This window comes from Bos grunniens, chromosome X (genome assembly GCF_055505025.1).
Source record: "Bos grunniens cultivar Pamir isolate PY7600 chromosome X, Bosgru_T2T1.0, whole genome shotgun sequence".
Lineage (NCBI taxonomy): Eukaryota > Metazoa > Chordata > Mammalia > Artiodactyla > Bovidae > Bos > Bos grunniens.
Window position 1 is genome coordinate 67113297 of NC_141194.1, and position 21188 is coordinate 67134484.

The 21188-nt window shown below is 37.2% G+C and overlaps 1 protein-coding gene and 1 pseudogene across 4 annotated transcripts in view; one reads left to right on the forward strand and one right to left on the reverse strand.

The window, feature by feature from the left end:
- Nucleotides 1-348: 348 nt before the first annotated feature.
- ABCB7 (ATP binding cassette subfamily B member 7) overlaps nucleotides 349-21188 on the reverse strand; it is a 162246-nt gene continuing 141406 nt past the window's right edge. For all 4 annotated transcript variants that reach the window (XR_015159545.1, XR_015159544.1, XM_086388994.1 and 1 more), the window contains 3 exons: nucleotides 20157-20260; nucleotides 10856-10963; nucleotides 349-732 (listed from right to left, as the gene is read on the reverse strand). Coding sequence is in view for 2 of the 4 variants with exons in the window: in XM_086388994.1 (XP_086245120.1) it covers nucleotides 517-732; nucleotides 10856-10963; nucleotides 20157-20260 (428 nt within the window). In the remaining 2 variants the exon portion in view is untranslated. The remainder of the gene's footprint in view (nucleotides 733-10855; nucleotides 10964-20156; nucleotides 20261-21188) is intronic.
- LOC147340648 (guanine nucleotide-binding protein G(s) subunit alpha pseudogene) lies at nucleotides 8889-10073 on the forward strand (annotated as a pseudogene).

A 21188-nucleotide genomic window follows, 5' to 3' on the forward strand; every position in this document is an offset into this window, starting at 1 on the left:
TATTTATCATTCATGTATTTCAATGGAGAAAGAAAATCTACACTTTTTAAAAAAGAAATAGATACTTTTCATCTAAATTGTCAGCATAAAGGAGGTTTGAAAAACTACAAAAATTTTGGAAGCCAATCTGATTTATCTGGTTATGGATATCAGATGACTGTCAGGCCTCAAAAATGGAAATGGGGTAAAGTCAAGTAGTAACAACAATTATGCTTTGACCACAACTAAGGCAGTAACAAGAAAATAATTAGGAGATAAATATAGATGCCACATCAAATAGACTGTGAAAGATGTAAAACTCAATTCCCTTTTCAAATAAATCTTATCTAAAAGAAGGACTATAGAAAATGGGAATGTCTGATTTTTTTTAATAAAACAATTCTGCTTCAGTGCAAATGTGTAGTCAAGGTAAAAAGAGGAAGGAAGGAAGGAAAGAAAGGAGAGAGGGAGGGAGGGAGTAAGGGAAGGACGAAGGAAGAAAGGAAGAAAAGAAGAAAAGAAAATATTTCATGTGACTTAGCAGGAACAGTTTCCACAGCCTTTGACACTGTTGACAATTTCTTCTTGTAGTCTCTTCCTTTCTTCCTCTTTGGACACATTTTCTTTCTTTGCATCCCATTTGGGGTTATCATGGTTCTGCACACGGCTGCTCTGTGTATGCCACATTTCTGAATAGATACTGCTAGGGTTAGCAAGCAAATCATGGTGGGTACCACGTTCAGCTACCTTACCCTAATAAGCAAAAATAAGAGAAACATAGACAAAGTCATATAACTAGCATAATAATTGAAAACACATAATACTTTCCAAGTAAGAATTTTGAAAGACTGCATTCATTAAAATACTTTCCCCAATTTTTTAATTACAGTATATGTGGGAAAAATCAAGGTAGGAATGCCTTCATTACTGTTGAGCTACCAGTATGATAAAAAACCAAAAAGCTATGAAATTCTATATAACATAAAGTATTTCACTTAAAGAAAATACAGTCTGAATGTTTTATTTTTCATTTTGAAGAGCAGAAAAGAAAGGTGAAGATTTTCTAAAAGTGGTATTTTCTGTAATCAATAAATCAAATTTAAATCAAAAGCACTGTTATACAGAGATTTAAAGGATTTAAAAATAATATGCCAAAACCCTATGTGTACTTTGAAATAAACAAGATTTCTCCATGATGTTTATTTCTTCCAGTAGCTATTTTTCTTAACAATAGCTATTAAACTTAACACTGCATAGGTTTGGTATTGATGCCAAATTCTTATATCTACAATTAATTTGTCTCTTGAGAGATACTGTTAAACATACTGGAAGACAAAAGTAATTTTGTCACTTTCAGTGGTGTTCCTGGTGATATGACCTTTAAAAATATAACCTTAAGCTAAATAACTGAAATTTGTATGTGCCCACTTCTGAGCGGTTAATTTAAGCATCTCCTTGATTTCTGGCTGGAGAGTCTAAGAATTATTTTGCTCTATTTGAATTCCTCTGGATCCTGCATGTAGTCCTCAATCCCAAGGTGTGTGGACAACTTCATTGGCATAAAAGTCCCCATGGTTACATATTTTATACTTTTTTATTTACCACTGTAAAAAAAAACAAAATAAAATTCTCAATGCACAGATACAGAAAACAAATTTATGGTTACTAAAGGGGACATGGAGGTGAAAAGGACAGTAGGAGTATGGAGTTAATAGATACAAACTACTATATATAAAATACATAAGCAAAAAGGATTTACTTAATAGCACAGGGACTTCCCTGGTGGCTCAGACAGTAAAGAATCCGCCAGTAGTGCACAAGACCCAGGTTCAATCCCTGGGTTGAGAAGATCCCCTGGAGAATGGAATGGCTACCCACTCCAGTATTCTTGCCTGGAGAATTCCATGGACAGAGGAGCCTGGCAGGCTACATTCCATGGGGTCACAAACAGTCAGACATGACTGAGCGACTAACACTTTCTTTTCACTCACAGAGAATTGTATTCAATATCTTATAGTAACTTACAGTGGAATATAATCTGAAAAAAAAAACCCTGAATCACTAACACATGAATTATACATCAATTAAAAAAATCTTCTATGAAAGCTGCATCCAAAAGTATTAGAAAGAATGGGAACTATTTTTGCAGACAACTAATGAAATAAATTACAAAAATTTATCCTGTAGTAAAATTGTGTAGTTTAAATTATTTTTACTTGTATTAAAGCATAAATGTACATAGCTTAAAAATAATTACAAAGCTGATAAAAAGTACATTCTTTTGTCTCCTACTTCTCTACCCTTGAATACCTCCTTCTTATCCCCCAATTTGTAGCTATTTATTCTGGCATTTACATACACAGATACATATTAATGAGATCCAGCACTTTCAACTATTCCACTTTCCCATGCCTCAAATTCACTCTTCTAATAATATTGGTTGTATAATAAATGTTATTTAATATACAATGTTTGCTTTATCATAACTATGTAAATATTACCTGTTGTCAGGTACTAGGACTTTATATATATTTTCTCCTAATTTCTTATTCTTCCTGGACTTAGTAATTGCCTTGTTTTTCCATTTGCTTAGTTTTCTATGTCACTGCTGCTGCTGCTGCTAAGTCGCTTCAGTCGTGTTCGACTCTGTGCGACCCCATAGACGGCAGCCCACCAGGCTCCCCCGTCCCTGGGATTCTCCAGGCAAGAACACTGGAGTGGGTTGCCATTTCCTTCTCCAATGCATGAAAGTGAAAAGTGAAAGTGAAGTCGCTCAGTCGTGTCAGACTCTTAGCGACCCCATGGACTGCAGCCTACCAGGCTCCTCCGTCCGTGGGATTTTCCAGGCAAGAGTACTGGAGTGGGATGCCATTGCCTTCTCTGTTCTACGTCACTAATTCACTCTAAACTTTAAGTTTGTCTGAACAGTGTTTTTCTCATTATCGACTATGTTATGTAATCTATTATTTAGCACCCCCACTGGAAGATATTTCTCTCACAGCTTTTAAGCTGTTTTCCTTATCCTCAATTCTGAAATTTTATAATTTGTCTATTCTTTTTCCTCCTTCCGTTTATTGTGGTGGGTACTTGCTAGGCCCTTTTATTTATTTATTTTTTTTCTAATTTTATTTTATTTTTAACCTTTACATAATTGTATTAGTCTTGCCAAATATCAAAATGAATCTGCCTCAGGTATACATGTGTTCCCCATCCCGAACCCTCCTCCCTCCTCCCTCCCCATACCATCCCTCTGGGCTGTCCCAGTGCACCAGCCCCAAGCATCCAGCATCGTGCATCGAACCTGGACTGGCAACTCATTTCCTACATAATATTTTACATGTTTCATTGCCATTCTCCCAAATCTTCCCACCCTCTCTCTCTCCCACAGAGTCCATAAGACTGTTCTATACATCAGTGTCTCTTTTGCTGTCTTGTACACCAGGTTATTGTTGCTAGGCCCTTTTAATCTGAAAACTTATGCTCTGAAGTTCTGGACATTTGGGGGATATTAGTCTTTGGTTATATCCTTCCTTTTTCTGACTCCCTTTTTCTAGAACCACCACTAGTCAAATGTTGGACCTCTTAGACTAATTTTCTTGTTTTCAAATCTTTCCTCTATTTTCTCTCTTTTTGTTTTACTCTTTAGAAATTTCCTTGACTTTATTTCAGCAATGACAGTTTTGATTTCCAAAATCTCTTGTTCTCCAATTGTTTCTTATTTATTTACCACCCCATTTCAAATTTGAAATGATGCAAGAATGGTAAAAATAAACACCTATATATGCTTCTCCTGGGTTAGCAACTGTTACTTTTTCCACATTTGCTTTCTCTCACTTGATCGTATCTCTAAATTTATACTACTTTTTGCTAAATTATTTAAGAATGAATTGTGGACATCATAACATTTCACCCCTAAGTATTTCATTAGCATGTATCTCCTGAAAGGGCTTCCCAGGTGGCACTAGTGGTAAAGAATCCGCCTGCCAATGCAGGAGATGAAAGGTTTGATCCTTGGGTTGGGAAGATCCCCTGAAGAAGGAAATGGCAACCTGCTCCAGTATTCCTGCCTGGAAAATTCCATGGACAGAGAAGCCTGGCAGGCTGCAGTCCATAGGGTCACAAAAAGTTGGACACGACTGAGCTTGTACACACACACACCTGAAAATAAGGACATTCTCCTATATGACTGGAATACAACTATATCACACCCAAGAAATTCATCTAATTTATAGTCCATATTCAGATTTTACCAATGATCCCAATAATATTCTATATATATATATATATATATTTTTTTTTTTTTCCCCATCTAGGATTCAATCAGGATCAACAGGTTGAATTTGTAAGTTTTCTAGTCTGTGTGAGTGACAGTAACATTTCTAAAATATCCAGGCTTATTTTCTAAAGAATGCACTTCAAGTTGTATTTCTCTAGTTTTTCCTGATTCTTAGATCTAGGCTAAACATTTTTGCTGAAATACAATATAGGTGATGATATGTCCTCAGTGTATCATCTTAGGAGATGTATGATATCAGTTTCCTCCAAGATGAATGATATTAAGTGAAAGGAAGTGTCTACCAGATTTCTCTATTTTAAAGGTATTTTTTTCTTTGTAGTAGAAAAGTAATCTATGGGTTAAGTGACTATTCTATTCCCCAATAGTTTTTTACCATATGGTTTTAGCAAACGATGATATTTATCTAAATCTTTTACTACAATGGTGGCTGTAAAATGATTTTCTAAACGTATCATTCCTTACATGTGTGTTAATATTCTTTTTTTTTTTTTAATGAGTTACAATTACCATACAGTATTGGGTGGGATGGAGGGCCTTGAAGGAGAGGATATATGTATCAGATCAGATCAGTCGCTCAGTCATGTCCGACTCTTTGCGACCCCATGAATCACAGCACGCCACGCCTCCCTGTCCATCACCAACTCCTGGAATTCACTCAGACTCACGTCCATCGAGTCAGTGATGCCATCCAGCCATCTCATTCTCTGTCATCCCCTTCTCCTCTTGCCCCCAATCCCTCCCAGCATCAGAATCTTTTCCAATGAGTCAACTCTTCACATGAGGTGGCCAAAGTACTGGAGTTTCAGCTTTAGCATCATCCCTTCCAAAGAAATCCCAGGGCTGATCTCCTTCAGAATGGACTGGGTAGATCTCCTTGCAGTCCAAGGGACTCTCAAGAGTCTTCTCCAACACCACAGTTCAAAAGCATCAATTCTTTGGCACTCAGCCTTCTTCACAGTCCAACTCTCACATCCATACATGACCAGTGAAAAAACCATAGCCTTGACTAGACGGACCTTTGTCGGCAAAGTAATGTCTCTGCTTTTCAATATGCTATCTAGGTTGGTCACAACTTTCCTTCCAAGGAGTAAGCGCCTTTTAATTTCATGGCTGCAGTCACCATCTGTAGTGATTTTGGAACCCAGAAAAATAAAGTCTGACACTGTTTCCACTGTTTCCCCATCTATTTCCCATGAAGTGATGGGACTGGATGCCATGATCTTCGTTTTCTGAATGTTGAGCTTTAAACCAACTTTTTCACTCTCCATTTCACCTTTATCAAGAGGCTTTTGAGTTCCTCTTCACTTTCTGCCATAAGGGTGGTGTCATCTGCATATCTGAGGTAATTGATATTTCTCCCGGCAATCTTGATTCCAGCTTGTGTTTCTTCCAGTCCAGCGTTTCTCATGATGTACTCTGCATATAAGTTAAATAAACAGGGTGACAATATACAGCCTTGACGTACTCCTTTTCCTATTTGGAACCAGTCTGTTGTTCCATGTCCAGTTCTAACTGTTGCTTCCTGACCTGCGTACAAATTTCTCAAGAGGCAGATCAGGTGGTCTGGTATTCCCATCTCTTTCAGAATTTTCCACAGTTTATTGTGATCCACACAGTCATAAAGCAGAAATAGATGCTTTTTTGGAACTCTCTTGCTTTTTCCATGATCCAGTGGATGTTGGCAATTTGATCTCTGGTTCCTCTGCCTTTTCTAAAAGCAGATTGAACATCAGGAAGTTCATGGTTCACATATTGCTGAAGCCTGGCTTGGAGAATTTTGAGCATTACTTTACTAGCGTGTAAGATGAGTGCAATTGTGTGGTAGTTTGAGCATTCTTTGGCATTGCCTTTTTTTGGGATTGGAATGAAAACTGACCTTTTCCAGTCCTGTGGCCACTGCTCAGTTTTCCAAATTTGCTGGCATATTGAGTGCAGCACTTTCACAGCATCATCTTTCAGGATTTGGAATAGCTCAACTGGAATTCCATCACCTCCACTAGCTTTGTTTGTAGTGATGCTTTCTAAGGCCCACGTGACTTCACATTCTAGAATGTCTGGCTCTAGGTCAGTGATCACACCATTGTGATTATCTGGGTCGTGAAGATCTTTTTTTGTACAGTTCTGTGTATTCTTGCCATCTCTTCTTAGTATCTTCTGTTTCTGTTAGGTCCATACCATTTCTGTCCTTTATCGAGCCCATCTTTGCATGAAATGTTCCTTTGGTATCTCTGATTTTCTTGAAGAGATCCCTAGTCTTTCCCATTCTGTTGTTTTCCTTTATTTCTTTGCATTGATCGCTGAAGAAGGCTTTCTTATCTCTTCTTGCTATTCTTTGGAACTCTGCATTCAGATGTTTATATCTTTCCTTTTCTCCTTTGCTTTTCACTTCTCTTCTTTTCACAGCTATTTGTAAGGTCTCCCCAGACAGCCATTTTGCTTTTTTGCATTTCTTTTCCATGGGGATGGTCTTGTTCCCTGTCTCCTGTACAATGTCACAAACCTCATTCCATAGTTCATCAGGCACTCTATCTATCAGATGTAGGATATATGTATACATACAGCTAATTCACTTTGTTGTACAACTTTGTAAAGCAACTACATCCCAATTAAAACAAAAGAAAGCATATAATATAAGTTTCAGATGTATAACACAGTGATTGTTTTTATATATTATGAAGTGATCACCTAAGTTCAGTTACCATCTGTCACCATACAAAGTTATTATTGACTATATTCCTTATGTGTAAATTACGTCCCTATGACTTAGTTTGTACCTCTTAATACCCTTCACCTATTACATCTATCTCCCCACTCTCTCCCCTCTGGCAATCACCAGTGTGTTCTCTGTATCTATGGGTCTGTTTCTGTTGTTTGTTCATTTGCTCAGTTTTTTTAGACTCCACATATGAGTAAAATCATAAGGTATATATTTTTCTCTGATGTATTTTCATTTGGCTTGGCATAATACACTTTAGGTCCATTAATGTTGTTGTAAGTGGCAAGATTTCATTTTTAAAGAAGAGCTTTCCCTAAGCATTACTATAGAATCATAGATTTTCTTTTTATTCAGTGTGTTGTAATTCACAAGTATCATTTTTTTTAATGTTCAAATTATCCCACATTTGGCCAGTGGGAATCCACTCAAAATGCTCCTTGATTCTTTTTGTTGAGGAACAGCATTTTGTGTAAGATCTAGGTGCTAGTTATACTCATTACTTCTGGGATTTCATTGCTTCTAGACCTTTTCTTTCCCTGAACAGAGTTAGGAACTTTTTTTTCATCATAAACTAATATTGATAATTCTGTCCCAATATAACATCAAAAGGTTCTTCCTCCCGTTCTCCTATTCCATATCTCTATCTTTCTTCTCCCAAATAAGACCTTTATTTCTCAACAACATCAATATATTAACTCATATGCTCAGTCTTACGATATACAGAAAACAGTTTCAAAATAGCTACTCCCATACTACCAACAACAAACGTACTCAAATCTGAGTTATCTTTATCCTTATATTCTACTAAGGCTAAAAAATAAGAGTAATGTGTGCAAAAGTTATTATTTGGGTTAGTTCTGCATTCTCTTTTTCTTCTGCATGGTTATGTTATCAATTCTTTATGCAGATAGTTTTACTTCTTTCCATTTGCTTTAAATTCATATATTTTTTTAAATTCAGTTTTTTTCACTCTCTTCTTTCACCCTCATCAAGAGGCTCTTTAGTGCCTCTTCACTTTCTGCCATTAGAGTGGTATCATATGCATATCTGAGGGTGTTGATATTTTTCCTGGCAGTCTTGATTCCAGCTTGTGATTTATCCAGCCTGTCATTTCTCATGATGTACTCTGCATATAAGTTAAATAAACAGGGTGACAGTATACAGCCTGTCATACTCCTTTCCCAATTTTGAACCAGTCAGTTGTTCCATGTCTTGTATGCTTCTTGACCCACATACAGGTTTCTCAGGAGACAGGTAAGGTGGTCTGGTATTACTATCACTTTAAGACTTTTCCAGTTTGCTGTGATCCACATAGTCAAAGACTTTAGTGTAGTCAACGATGCAGAGGTCGATGTTTTTCTATAACTCCCTTGCTTTCTGCATGATTCAGTGAATGTTGGCAATTTGATCTCTGGTTCCTCTGCCCTTTCTAAATGAAGCTTGTACATCTGGAAGTTCTCGGTTCACATACTGCTGAGACCTAGCTGGAAAGATGCTGAGTATAACCTTACTAGCACGTGAAGTGAGCTCAACTGTACAGTAGTTTAACAGTCTTTGGCACTGGAATGAAAACTTACATTTTCCAGTCCTATGGCTTATACTTGTTAAGGTACTTTTAATGTTTTATATTTATAAGAAAAGGCTCTATGTACATGATGGCATACAATTGAAAAGTTTAGTAAAAAGCACAAGAGCAGATTTTACTTCAGATACTTAAACATCAATGAGATAATAAAGTATATTTATAAATCTTCCCACTTGAGACATTCTGGACAATCATACTGAAAAAAATCAGTTTACTCTTTAGTGAATATTAGCATTTTTGAGTAAGTGGTAACATAAAAAAGAAACAATATACATAACATGGAAGTAAACATCCTATAAGAAATTTTAGTGATGCAAAAAATTCTCTCAGTACAGAATGTAGAGGAGAATGCTTTTGCTCTCAACTCCCAGTACTTATGCTTTCAAAATGATAAAGAATTGAAGGTTTACTTGTTAGACAGTAAAAATAAACATAGAGAACATCATTAGAAATAATCAAGTACAAAGGTGGGTGGAGATAAAATAGCCCTACAGAGAGGAAAAAAGTAAAACTATTACAATTTTCAAATCTACTAATTGCAATAGTGGCACTCTGATCTGTTCAGAATATTTAGAGAGTACACTCTTATAGTAATTCCCTCAGAGAAATAAAGTAGGCTGTCATTTGTCTTAGTTTCTTCATGAGGAAAAATACAAAATAAAAATGGCCATGTTTGAAAATGACCACTTTATTTTATGGTAATTTTCTTTTAAACATCAAGGGTGTGTGCAGGTATTAGGAAAATGAAAATATGAAATACACTGAAGACATTAAGCAAATATTCTGTACAGAGCAAAAATGAATGCAGAAAAATTGTTTTAAATACAAAACCTTTAAAACTGTTTCTAACATATTAGGATTTAAAGCTTTCCTCATCTAACTTTGCTTTTAAAATGTTAATAAAGTGTGAATTAAGCTCCTCATCCCTCTTCCTCCTCCTCCTTCCACCGCCTTTGCAGCCTCCACCTCCCCTTCCCTGCACCCGCTGAAGAGCTCTGGCAATAAGAGTGGTGGCGGTGGTGGCAGCAGCCCCTGCAGCTCCAGCTCAAGTCCATCTGACTCCGCGGCAGCCATTAGACCCCTGCACTCCAGCTCAATGGGCTGGGAGCCACTAGCTCCGCTCGGCCACAGAAACACCGCCCTCCCTTGGTGCTCCTCCCAGAGGAGCCAAGTTTGCGCTCGGCCTGCCTGCCCGGCTGGTGCTGCCCCAGCCCTCTTGGCCCCGCTGCCACGGGCTGTCTTGAAAACAGAAAGACTGAGGACCAGCACAACAAGGAGAAGGAGCAGCGTGAGGCCAACAAGATTAAGAAGCAGCTGCAGAAGGACAAGCAGGTCTACCGGACCATGCACCACCATCTGCTGCTGGTGGTGAATCTGGAAAAAGCACCATTGTGAAGCAAATGAGGATCCTGCATGTTAATGGGTTTAATGGAGAGGGCGGCTAAGAGGACCTGCAGGCTGCAAGGAGCAACAGGGATGGACTATATAACCTCTAGATGATGACTTCAATTTCTCATCTTCCTGGCTATGTCCTATCACACTTCACATGCTGGAACTGCCGGTCTTAGGAAGCCTGGAGAATCCCAGGGATGGGGGAGCCTGGTGGGCTGCCGTCTATGGGGTCACACAGAGTCGGACGTGACTGAAGTGACTTAGCAGCAGCAGCAGGAACTTCTAATAATACTATTCTGTTGTTGGGGGATGGGCCCCAACACCTAACCTCTAAAGATAACTGAAAAAAAATTTTTTTTAAGCAAACAAAAAACAACAAAAGTAATCCCTAATTGAAAAATATGTAGTGTATCAACTAACCAAAGCATCTAAATAAACAGTGACTGACAGCTTACTGTAACAAAAGTTGGCATTTGAGAGCTATGACCCCTCTCTATTGAACCATCTCCCTGTTAAACCACCTCCTGTGTACTTCCTAGATGCTATGCTAGATCCCTGACTGAACCCTACTAATACCTACTAACAGCCTGCTCTTCTATTGGTGACTGTTCTACAAGTAAAACTTAAGTATTAACAAATGTGATAAATAAAAATTTTCTGCATGTCTCAGCAAAAAAAAAAAGAGTGAATTAATACATTTTATTCATTTTTGTAAGTGGCATAGGTTGTTCCTATCAATAGAGGTAAAAATGGAATCCTATCAGGATTCAATCTTATTCAAAGAACACAAAGTCTAAAAATTTCTTTAGAAACAATGTAAGTTGCTTGTGTTTGCAACAATTTCTAATGTACTTCAAACACTGAACTTTAAAGTTAAATATCTTACCTGGTTCAAGACAATAATTTCATCTGCATCAACCACTGTTGACAATCTGTGTGCAATGAAAATAGAAGTTCTATGTTTCACTGCATCCCTCATGGCACCAAGAATAGTCTGCAAGTTTGACAACAAGAATAGTAAGCGGGGGAGATTTATCTATTAGGTAAATGTAAATTAAAAGAACCATATATTTTTTAAAAGAACATATAAAATGCCAGTTAATTTTGTTATATAAACTTTATACCACTACCAAATATTCTACCCAATCTAATAGTTACGAAGAAGAAACTAAATCAATCAGAGAGGGAAGGCAAATATGACCACATTATCATGGAAAAAGTTAAAGATAAGCAACCACTTCTTTAAATTAGTTTGGGATAAGGTGGAGATTTCCCATACTTAAAAACAAACAAATAAAATGAATCCACTGATGGCAGGAGCATAGTCAGATATGATGTTTATCTGACCAGTGAGAGCAAAAACAAAATAAGGAGGCAACTAAGTGATAGGATGCAGAGAAATTTTAAAAAATCAAGAAAAGATAGAAGACTCAAAGAACACAGGAGCATTTGCTTTTCCTTAGTTCTAACTCAGAGGACAGAAAGATTGACAAGGACAACTGTTCATGTTTAACTTGAAGAAACTTCTTTTTCAGAAGTATTCTGACTTCTTAAGGTATTTTGGAAAATACACTTTTTTTTTTTTTTTTTTTTTTGCTTACTGTCTGTAAAATGTAAGAGAGAGCTTCCCTGGTGGCTCAGTGGTAAAGAATCCACCTGCAAGGCAGGAGACACAGGTTTGACACCTGGGTTGGCACAATTCCCTGGAGAAGTAAATGGTAACCCACTCCAGAATTCTTGCCTGGGAAACCCCTTGGACAGAAGAGCCTGGTGGGCTACAGTCCATGGTGTCACAAAAGAGACACGACTTAACCAATAAACAAAAATAACAAAAAAGTAAGGCAGCTGTATATATATTCAGCTATACTTGGATACCTGGGTCTAAGTACAACTTGCTAGATGGAAATAGCAACATGGGGGATGGGGATAGGACCAATGTCTTCCTATAGGTATCTCTAATCACTATATTTATTAAAGGAATAAAATTACCTGAGTAGATGGTTACCCAGGAAAAGAAGACCTTAAACTTTACTATGGCAGACTGAAAATCAAGTGCAGACTGAAAATCTTCTAAGAAAAACTATGATGCTTGAGGCAACTCCTCTATCTTTACACTCAAGAACTTAAACTGCTATCCTAATGATGCTCTGGACCTTTTTAAAAGATCGATTCAAATTTACTAAATCTTCTGATAACTCATTCCCTCTTCTCTGCTGGCAATTAATGGATTATGCTCCTTGAGATAATAAAGGTATGTGACTCAAATAATGACTGTTGTGGGGACTCCAAATTTGCGATAGATGTGGATGACACATTTTTAGATTTAAAGTTCTTGTAAGCAGATTCTAGTCTGCTCATGAATGGGGTCTAATGCAGCTTAAGGTTCTCTTTAAATATAACAAATTGTCAAATTAGCTCAAGATGGCAGAGTAGAAAGACATGAGCTCACTCTTACATAAACACCAAAATCACAACCAACTGATGAACAACCAAAGGCAAAAAAAAAAAAAAAATCTTGAACCTAGCAAAAAAGATACCCTACATCCAAAGGCAAAGAAGACACAACAAGATGGTAGGAGGGGCACAACATGATAAAAATTATACCACAGAAGTTCTTCCACAGGAGTGAAAGTCCTAAGTTTCACGCCAGGCTTCCCAGCCTAGTTCCAAAGAGATGGGGAAAGCAGAAATGCCACTCTTGGAGGACAGACACAAGGTTGTGCGTACACCAGGACCCAGGATAAAAAAGAAGTGACTTCATAAGATACTATGCAAGACCTACCTGCTAATACTAGAGGGTCTCCTGCAGAGGCAGGTGGCAGCTGTGGTTCACTATGGGGATAAAGACACTGGCAGTGGCAGATCTGTGGAGTACTCATTGACGTGAGCCTACCAGGAGGCCACCATTAACCCCACCCCACCATATACAAGTGGCTTCAAGTCTCCATGAGCATGGCCCTGCCCACCAGAGGGACAAGACCCAGATCCACTCACCACAGGGCAGGAACTAGCCCCTCCCATCAGGAAGCCTACACAAGCTCCTTAGACAGCCGTATCCACCAAAGAGCAGAAGCAAGATGAACTACAATCCTGCAGCTTGCAGAACAGAAACCACAATCACAGAAAGTTAGATAAAGTGAGATGGCAGAGGAATACGTCCTAGAGAACAAGATAAAACCCCAGAAGAAAAACTAAGTAGAGATAGACACCTACTGGAAAAATAACTCAGAAAACAATAGTGAAGATGATCCAAGATCTTGAGAGAAAAAAAAAAAAAAGACCAAAGATTGAGAAAATGCAAGAAAGGTTTAACAAAGACCCAAAGGAACTAAAGAACAGAGATGAATAATACAGTAACTGAAATGAAAAATACATTGGAAAGAATCAACAGCAGAGTAACTGAGGCAGAAGAAGAGATAAGTGACCAGAAAGACAGAATGGTAGAAATCACTGATGTGGAAAAGAGTAAAGAAAAAAAAATTGAAAAGAAATGAAGTTAGTCTAAGAGACTTCTGGGCCAATATTAAACATAACAATATTCACATTATAGGAGTCCCAGAAGGACAAGAGAGAAAAAGGACGTGAGAAAATATTTTCAAGAGACAATAGCTGAAAACTTCCCTGACATGGGAAAGGAAACAGTCATCCAAGTCCAGGAAGCACAGGGAGTCCCAGGCAGGATAAACCAAGGAGGGATATACCGAGACACATAGTATTCAACTTGACAAAAATTAAAGACAAAAAAATACTAAAAGCAACAAATAACATACAAGGGAACTCTTTAAGGTTATAAGTTATTTCTCAATAGAAACTCTGCAGTTCAGAAGGGATTGGCACAATATATTTAAAGCGATGAAAGGGAATAACCTACAACCAAGAATATTCTACCCAGCAAGGTTCTCATTCACATTTGACGGAGAAATCAAAAGCTTTGCAGAAAAGTTAAAGCTAAGAGAATTCAATATCACTAGACTGGCTTTGCAACAATTACTTAAGTTACTTCTCTAAGCAGAAAAGAAAAGGCCACAAATAGAAACAGGAAAATTATGAATGGAAAAACTCACTCCTAAAGGCAAATATACATTAAAGGAAGGAAACAATCTACACAAAAATATGATATCAAAGCCAGCAACTGTGAGAAGAGGAGAGCACAATGCAGGGTATTGGGAACAAATTTGAAATTAAAAGACCCACAACTTAAAACAATATTGCTAATATAAAGACTGCTTTATCAAAACCAGGCTTCCCTGGTGGCGCAACAGTAAACAATCCATCTACAATGCAGGAGACACAAGAGACTTGGGCTCAGTCCCTGGGTTGGAAAGATCCCCTTGAGAAGGAAATGGCAACCCACTCCAGTATTTCTGCCTGGAGAATCCCATGGACAGAGGAGTCTAGTGGGCTATGGTCCATGGGATCACAAAAAAGTTGGATACAACTGAAGCAACTGAGCATGACACATACCAAAACCTCATGGTAACTACATACCACAAATCTAAAATATTAACAGATACACATACAAAAAGGAATCCAAACACAACACTAAAGTTAGTCATCAATTCACAAAAGAACAAAAGAGGAAGAAAAGAAAAAAGACCTACAAAAAAAAAAATCCGAAACAATCAAAACAGTGAACAAATGGCAATAAGGATATATATATTGATAATTACCTCAAATATGAATGGATTAAATGCTCCAACCAAAAGACACAGACTGGCTGAATAGATACAAAAAAAGACCACTCCATATGCTGTTTGTGAGAGACCAATTTCAGACCTAGGAACACATACAGACTGAAAGTGAGGGGATGGAAAAAGGTATTCCATGCAAATAAAAATCAAAAGAAAGCTGGAGTAGCCATACTCCTATCAGAAGCAGCAGACTGTAAAATAAAGACTGTTACAAGAGACAAAGAAGGATACTACATAGTGATCAAGGAATCAATCCAAGAAGAATATATAATAATTATAAATATATATGCATCCAATATACGAGCACCACAATATATAAGGCAAATACTAAGAGCCATAAAAAGGACAAATCAACATTAACACAATAATAGTGGGGGAACTTTAACATCCCACTCTCATCAGTGGACAGAACATCCAGACAGAAAATTAATAAGAAAATACAAGCTTCAAGACAGACTTAACTGAGATTTACATGACATTCCATCTGAAAGCAGCAGAAAATACTTTCCTCTTAAGTGCACAAGGAACATTCATCAGGACAGATCACATTTTGGGTCACAAATCAAGCCGCAGTAAATTTGAGAAAACTGAAATCATATCAAGCATCTTTTCTGACCACACTATGAGATTAGAAATCAATTACAAAAAGAAAAAAAAAACTGTAAAAAACAAAAACACCCAGAGGCTAAAATACATGTTACTAAATAACCAAGAGGTCACTGAAGAAATAAAATAGGAAACCAAACAATATCTAGAAACAAATGACAACGAAGACATGATGACCCAAAACCTTTGGGATACAGCAAAAGCATTTCAGAGAGAGAAGTTTACACAACAATTCAGTCCTACCTCAAGACACAAGAAAAATAGCAAATAAACAACCTAACCTTACACCTAAAGAAGCTAGAGAAAGAATAACAAAAAACCCTTAAGTAGTAGAAGGAAAGAAATCATAAACATCAGAGCAGAAATAAATGAAATAGAAATGAAGAAAACAGTAACAAAGATCAATAAAACTAAAAGTTAGTTCTTTGAGTGATCAACAAAATTGATAAACCTTTAGCCAGACTCAAGGAAAAAAAAAGGGAGAAGATTTGAATCAATAACATTAGAAATGAAAAAGAAGTTACAACACTACAGAAACACAAAGGATCATAAGAAACTAATGTTGCTGCTACTGCTGCTAAGTCACTTCAGTCGTGGCCGACTCTGTGCGACCCCATAGACGGCAGCCCACCAGGCTCCCCCGTCCCTGAGATTCTCCAGGCAAGAACACTGGAGTGGGCTGTCATTTCCTTCTCCAATGCATGAAAGTGAAAAGTGAAAGTGAAGTCACTCAGTCGTGTCCGACTCCTTGTGACCCCATGAACTGCAGCCCACCAGGCTCCTCCATCCATGGGATTTTCCAGGCAAGAGTACTGGAGTGGTTGCCATTTCCTTCTCCAAAGAAACTACTACAAGCAACTATATGCCAATAAAATGGACAACATGGAAGAAATGGACAAATTCTTAGAAAAGTATAACCTTCCAAGACTGAACCAGGAAAAAATAGAAAATATGAACAGACCAATCACAAGCACTGGAATTTAAACTGTGATTAAACATATTCTAACAAACAAACAAAAGCCCAGGGCCAGATGGCTTCACAGGCAAATTCTATTAAATATTTAGAGAAAAGCTAACATCTATCCTTCTCAAAATCTTTCAAAAAATTGCAGAGGGAGGAACATCCCAAAGCTCATTCTACAAGGCACCATCATCCTGATACCAAAACCAGACCATACAACATGATCAAGTTGAATTTATCTCAGTGATTTAAGGATTCTTCAATATATGCAAATCAATCACTGTGATACACCATATTAACAAACTGAAGAATAAAAACCATATGGTCATCTCAATAGATGCAGATAAAGATTTCCACAAAATTCAATACCCATTTATGATTTAAAAAAAACTCTCCAGAAAATGAGCATAGAGGGAACATATCCTCAACACAATAAAGGCCATATATGACAGACCCAGAGCAAACATCATTCTCGATGGTGAAAAACTGAAAGCATTTCTGTTAAGATCAGGAACAAGACAAAGGTGTCCACATTCACCATTATTATTCAATAATTACTGAATTATTCCATTATTTGGAAGTTCAAGCCATGGCAATCAGAGAAGAAAAATAAATAAAAGGAATCCAAATGGAAAAAGAAGTAAAACTGTCACTGTTTGCAGATAACATGATTTTATACATTGAAAATCCTAAAGATGCAATCAGGAAACTACTAGAGCTAATCAAAGAATTTAGTCAAGTTGCAGGATACAGAAATCTCTTGCATTCCTATATACTAACAACAAAAGATCAGAAAAAGAAATTAAGGTGACAATCCCATTTACCATTGTAAAAAAAGAATACCTAGGAATAAACATACCTAAGAAGGCAAAGGCAATGGCACCCCACTCTAGTATTCTTGCCTGGAAAATCCCATGGACTGAGGAGCCTGGTAGGCTGCAGTCCCTGGAGTCGCAAAGAGTTGGATATGACTGAGTGACTTCACTTTCACGCACTGGAGAAGGAAATGGCAACCCACTCCAGTGTTCTTGCCTGGAGAATCCCAGGGACGGGAGAGCCTGTTGGGCTGTCGTCTATGGGGTTGCACAGAGCGGGACACGACTGAAGCGACTTAGCAGCAGCAGCAGTAGAAAGAAGGCAAAAGACCTATACGCAGAAAACTATAATGATGAAGGAAATCAAAGATGACAAAAACAGATGGAGAGAGATCAAGTTCTTGGACTGAAAGAATATTTTCAAAATGTTTATACTACCCAAGGCAATGTAGAGATTCAGTGCAAGCCCTATCAGATTATCAATGGCATTTTTCATAGAATTAGACAAAAAATCTTAAAATTTGTATGGAGCCACAAAAATCCCTGAATAGACTAAGCTAACTTGAGAAAGAAAAATGGAGCTGGAAGAACTGGGCTCCCTGGCTTCAGACTATACTACAAAGCTACAGTAATCAAAACAGTTATGGTACTGGCACAAAAACAGAAATACAGACCAATGGAACAGGACAGAGAACCCAGAGATAAACCCACGCATCTATGGATACCTTATTTTTGACAAAGGAGGCAGGAATATACAATGGGGCAAAGATAGCCTCTTCAATAAATGGTGCTGGGAAAATTGGACAGCTATATGTAAAAAAATGAAATCAGAACATTCTTTAATACCATACATAAAAATAAACTCAAAATGGATTAAAGACCCAAATTTAAGATCAGATACTATAAAACTCTTAGAGGAAAACATAAACAGAACACGCTGACACAAACTGCAGCAATCTCTCTTTTGATCCATCTCACAGAGTAATAGAAATACAAAAAATAAATAAATGAGACCTAACTAAACACAAAAGCTTCGCACAACAAAGGAAACCATAAACAAAATGAAAAGACAACCCACAGAAGAGAGAAAATATTTGCAAATTATGTTACTGACAAGGGATTAGTCTCCAAAATTTACACACAGCTCATGCAGCTCAATATAAAAAAACACACAACTGAATCAAAAAATGGACAGAAGACATAAAGAGACATTTCTACAAAGGAGACTGATGGCCAAAAGGCACATGAAAAGATTCTTGACATCATCAATTATGCAAATCAAAACTACAATGAGGTATCACCTCACAATAGTTAGAATGGCCATCATCAAAAAGTCTAGAAACAATAAATGCTGGAGAGGGTGTGGTGAAAGGAGAATCTTCGTACACTGCTGGTAGGAATGTAAAATGGTACAGCCACTATGGTCAACAGTATAGAGGTTCCCTCAAAACCTAAAAACAGAGCTACAATATGATCCAGCCATCTCACTCCATCCTATAATCTGGAAAATAAAATGGTTCAAAAGGATATATGCACCCCAGTATTCATTACGGCACTGCTTACACAACAGTCATGGCCTGAAGCAGCCTAAATGTCTATTGACAGATGAATGGATAAAGAAGATATGGTATATATACACAATGGAATATCATTCAGCCACTAAAAAGAATGAAATAATGCCATTTTCAGCAACATGGATGAACCTGAAGATTATTATACTAAGTGAAGTAAGTGAGAGAAAGATAAACATCATATGATATTTATATGCAGAATGGGGGGAGGGTTAGATTGGGAGTTTGGGATTGACATGTATACAATGCTATATTTAAAATAAAATGTCAGACGTCCCTGGTGGTACAGTGGATAGGAATTCGCCTACCAATGCAGGAGACATTGGTTTGATCCCTGGTCCGGGAAGATTTCACATGCCATGGAGCAACTAAGCCTGTGCACTACAACTACTGAGCCTGCATGCCACAAATACTGAGCTCGAGGGCCTGTGAGCTGCAGTTACTGAGCCCAGGTGCCTAGAACCTATGCTCCACAATAAGAGAAGCCCGAGCACCACACTGAAGAGCAGCCCCTGCTTGCCACAACTAGTGAAAGCCTGCACATCACAACAAAGACCCAGTGCAGCCAAAAATAAATAATTTTTAGAAAAGTCATTCTATTAAAAATATATAAATAAAATTTCAAATTTTTAAAATAAATAAATAGAACAAATCCTCATGCTAAACAACTTAGAAACTAAGCTGTTTTAAACATATGGCAGAACAATTAGCATTCCCTGAACCTTAACTCCATATGCAAATATCAATATATGTCATACATGTTGTGAAGCTGAATTCAGCCCTATCCTTCAACAACATGGTTTTACTATATATTCAAGTAAAATGTAGGTGAATGGAGGCAACTGACAAATTACATCACTCTTATCTTCAGTACTTGGAGAAGGAAATGGCAACCAACTCCAATATTCTTCCCTGGGAAATCCCATGGACACAATCTTCAGTTCTAGATTAAGGGGATTCATTTATGATATTATGATTGCTGTCAAGTCTTTAGTCTAATACAAAGATGTTATGAAGTCTACTGTGGTTTCTGGGTAGTACCATGACATCAATTTTATAACATCTTAGAGCTTCACAATACTTGTTGTAAAATGAACATAAATTGATACCAGCACTGTAGGCTGTGTGTGCCAAGTTTGCACCTTAGTGAGTTGCTCCATGATAAGTGAAAGTTTTTCTGGTATGTACTGTATCAGAACCATTTACATGACTTGTTTCAATGTGTATTATGTGGCAGATTAGGTGATTCCCAGAGCTTTGCAAGATGCAAACATTATACAATAAGAACAAAAGGTGCCACATAGTTTCAAAAGGAGATATATTTGCAAACAGACTTAAAATATGTGATAATGTAATGCAAACTGGCATTCTTACTACCAATACTTCCTTTATCGGAGAAAAGGGCTAAGCACCTCCTTTTGAAGCTCATTCCAAATACGAAAGAATGTAGCTACTTACTGAAATTTCCATGGAAAAAAGTTAAGCAATGAGAATTGAAGAATTGAATTGAATTGAATTGAAGAATGTTTTCACCATCATTTACCTCTTCAGTAATTGAATCTAATGATGAAGTAGCTTCATCATAGAGAATGACTGGGGGGTTCTTCAAAATGGCTCTTGCAATTGCTACTCTTTGCTTTTCTCCTCCTGGTAAAGAAAATTTTAAGATAGTACAATATAAAGACATATTTTATATTTCTAGTATTTCCATTAATCATAACCAACAAGTAATACCTTCAATATTTAGTTTTACTCTTGATTATTGTTCATTTTACCCAGTTTTAAGAGTCTACGTTCATATATAATATCCCTTGACAAACTATATTCCCTGGAACATTAATGTAATTCTGGATTCTGACTTCATGGCAGGTGAAAAGAACAAAGAGGGGAGGTGATAATTTTGATTCTAGAATTACTTCTCTCACCAAAAATATGCTCATGACATACATTATTTTATATGTACTTTATATTACTTCCCAATGAACAATGACTTCAGGTAGAAAAATTCCAATATGACAGAATACACCAAGCCAAAAACAAATTCAATATATGAAGTCTGAAAACTTAAAGACATGAAACTATGAATATCTAAATTTATTTCTTAATATAACAAAGTACCATTTAGCCAGTATTCTGATTTTTTTTTTTTTTTACAGAAAGCTATTATTTTCACAGCACTCTTCTATGTTAAGCTTGTATCCTAGGACCTCTTATTTCACCTTAGTTCTTTGCTATAGGGCTTTAGCACAGCAGAATTTTAAAACAGAAAGACTACAGAGGCCCAGAAAAGTTAAGTGATTTGCTCGAGGTCACAGAGCAAGTTCTGGCAGAATCTAACAAGACTCGACTAATTCCCAGTCCAATGCTTTTTCTTTCACAATGTACAAACCCACAATTATTCCTAAATATACTCTAAAGAAAAGAAAGCAACCTTTCTTTCTTCATTGGGACTCTCATAGGTCTAAGGCCATCAATCTTACATAAAACTTTGGTTGGAAGTATAAGATTCCCTGGTGGCTCAGACAGTAAAGAATTTGTCTGCAATGCAGGAGACCAGGGTTCAGTTTCAATCCCT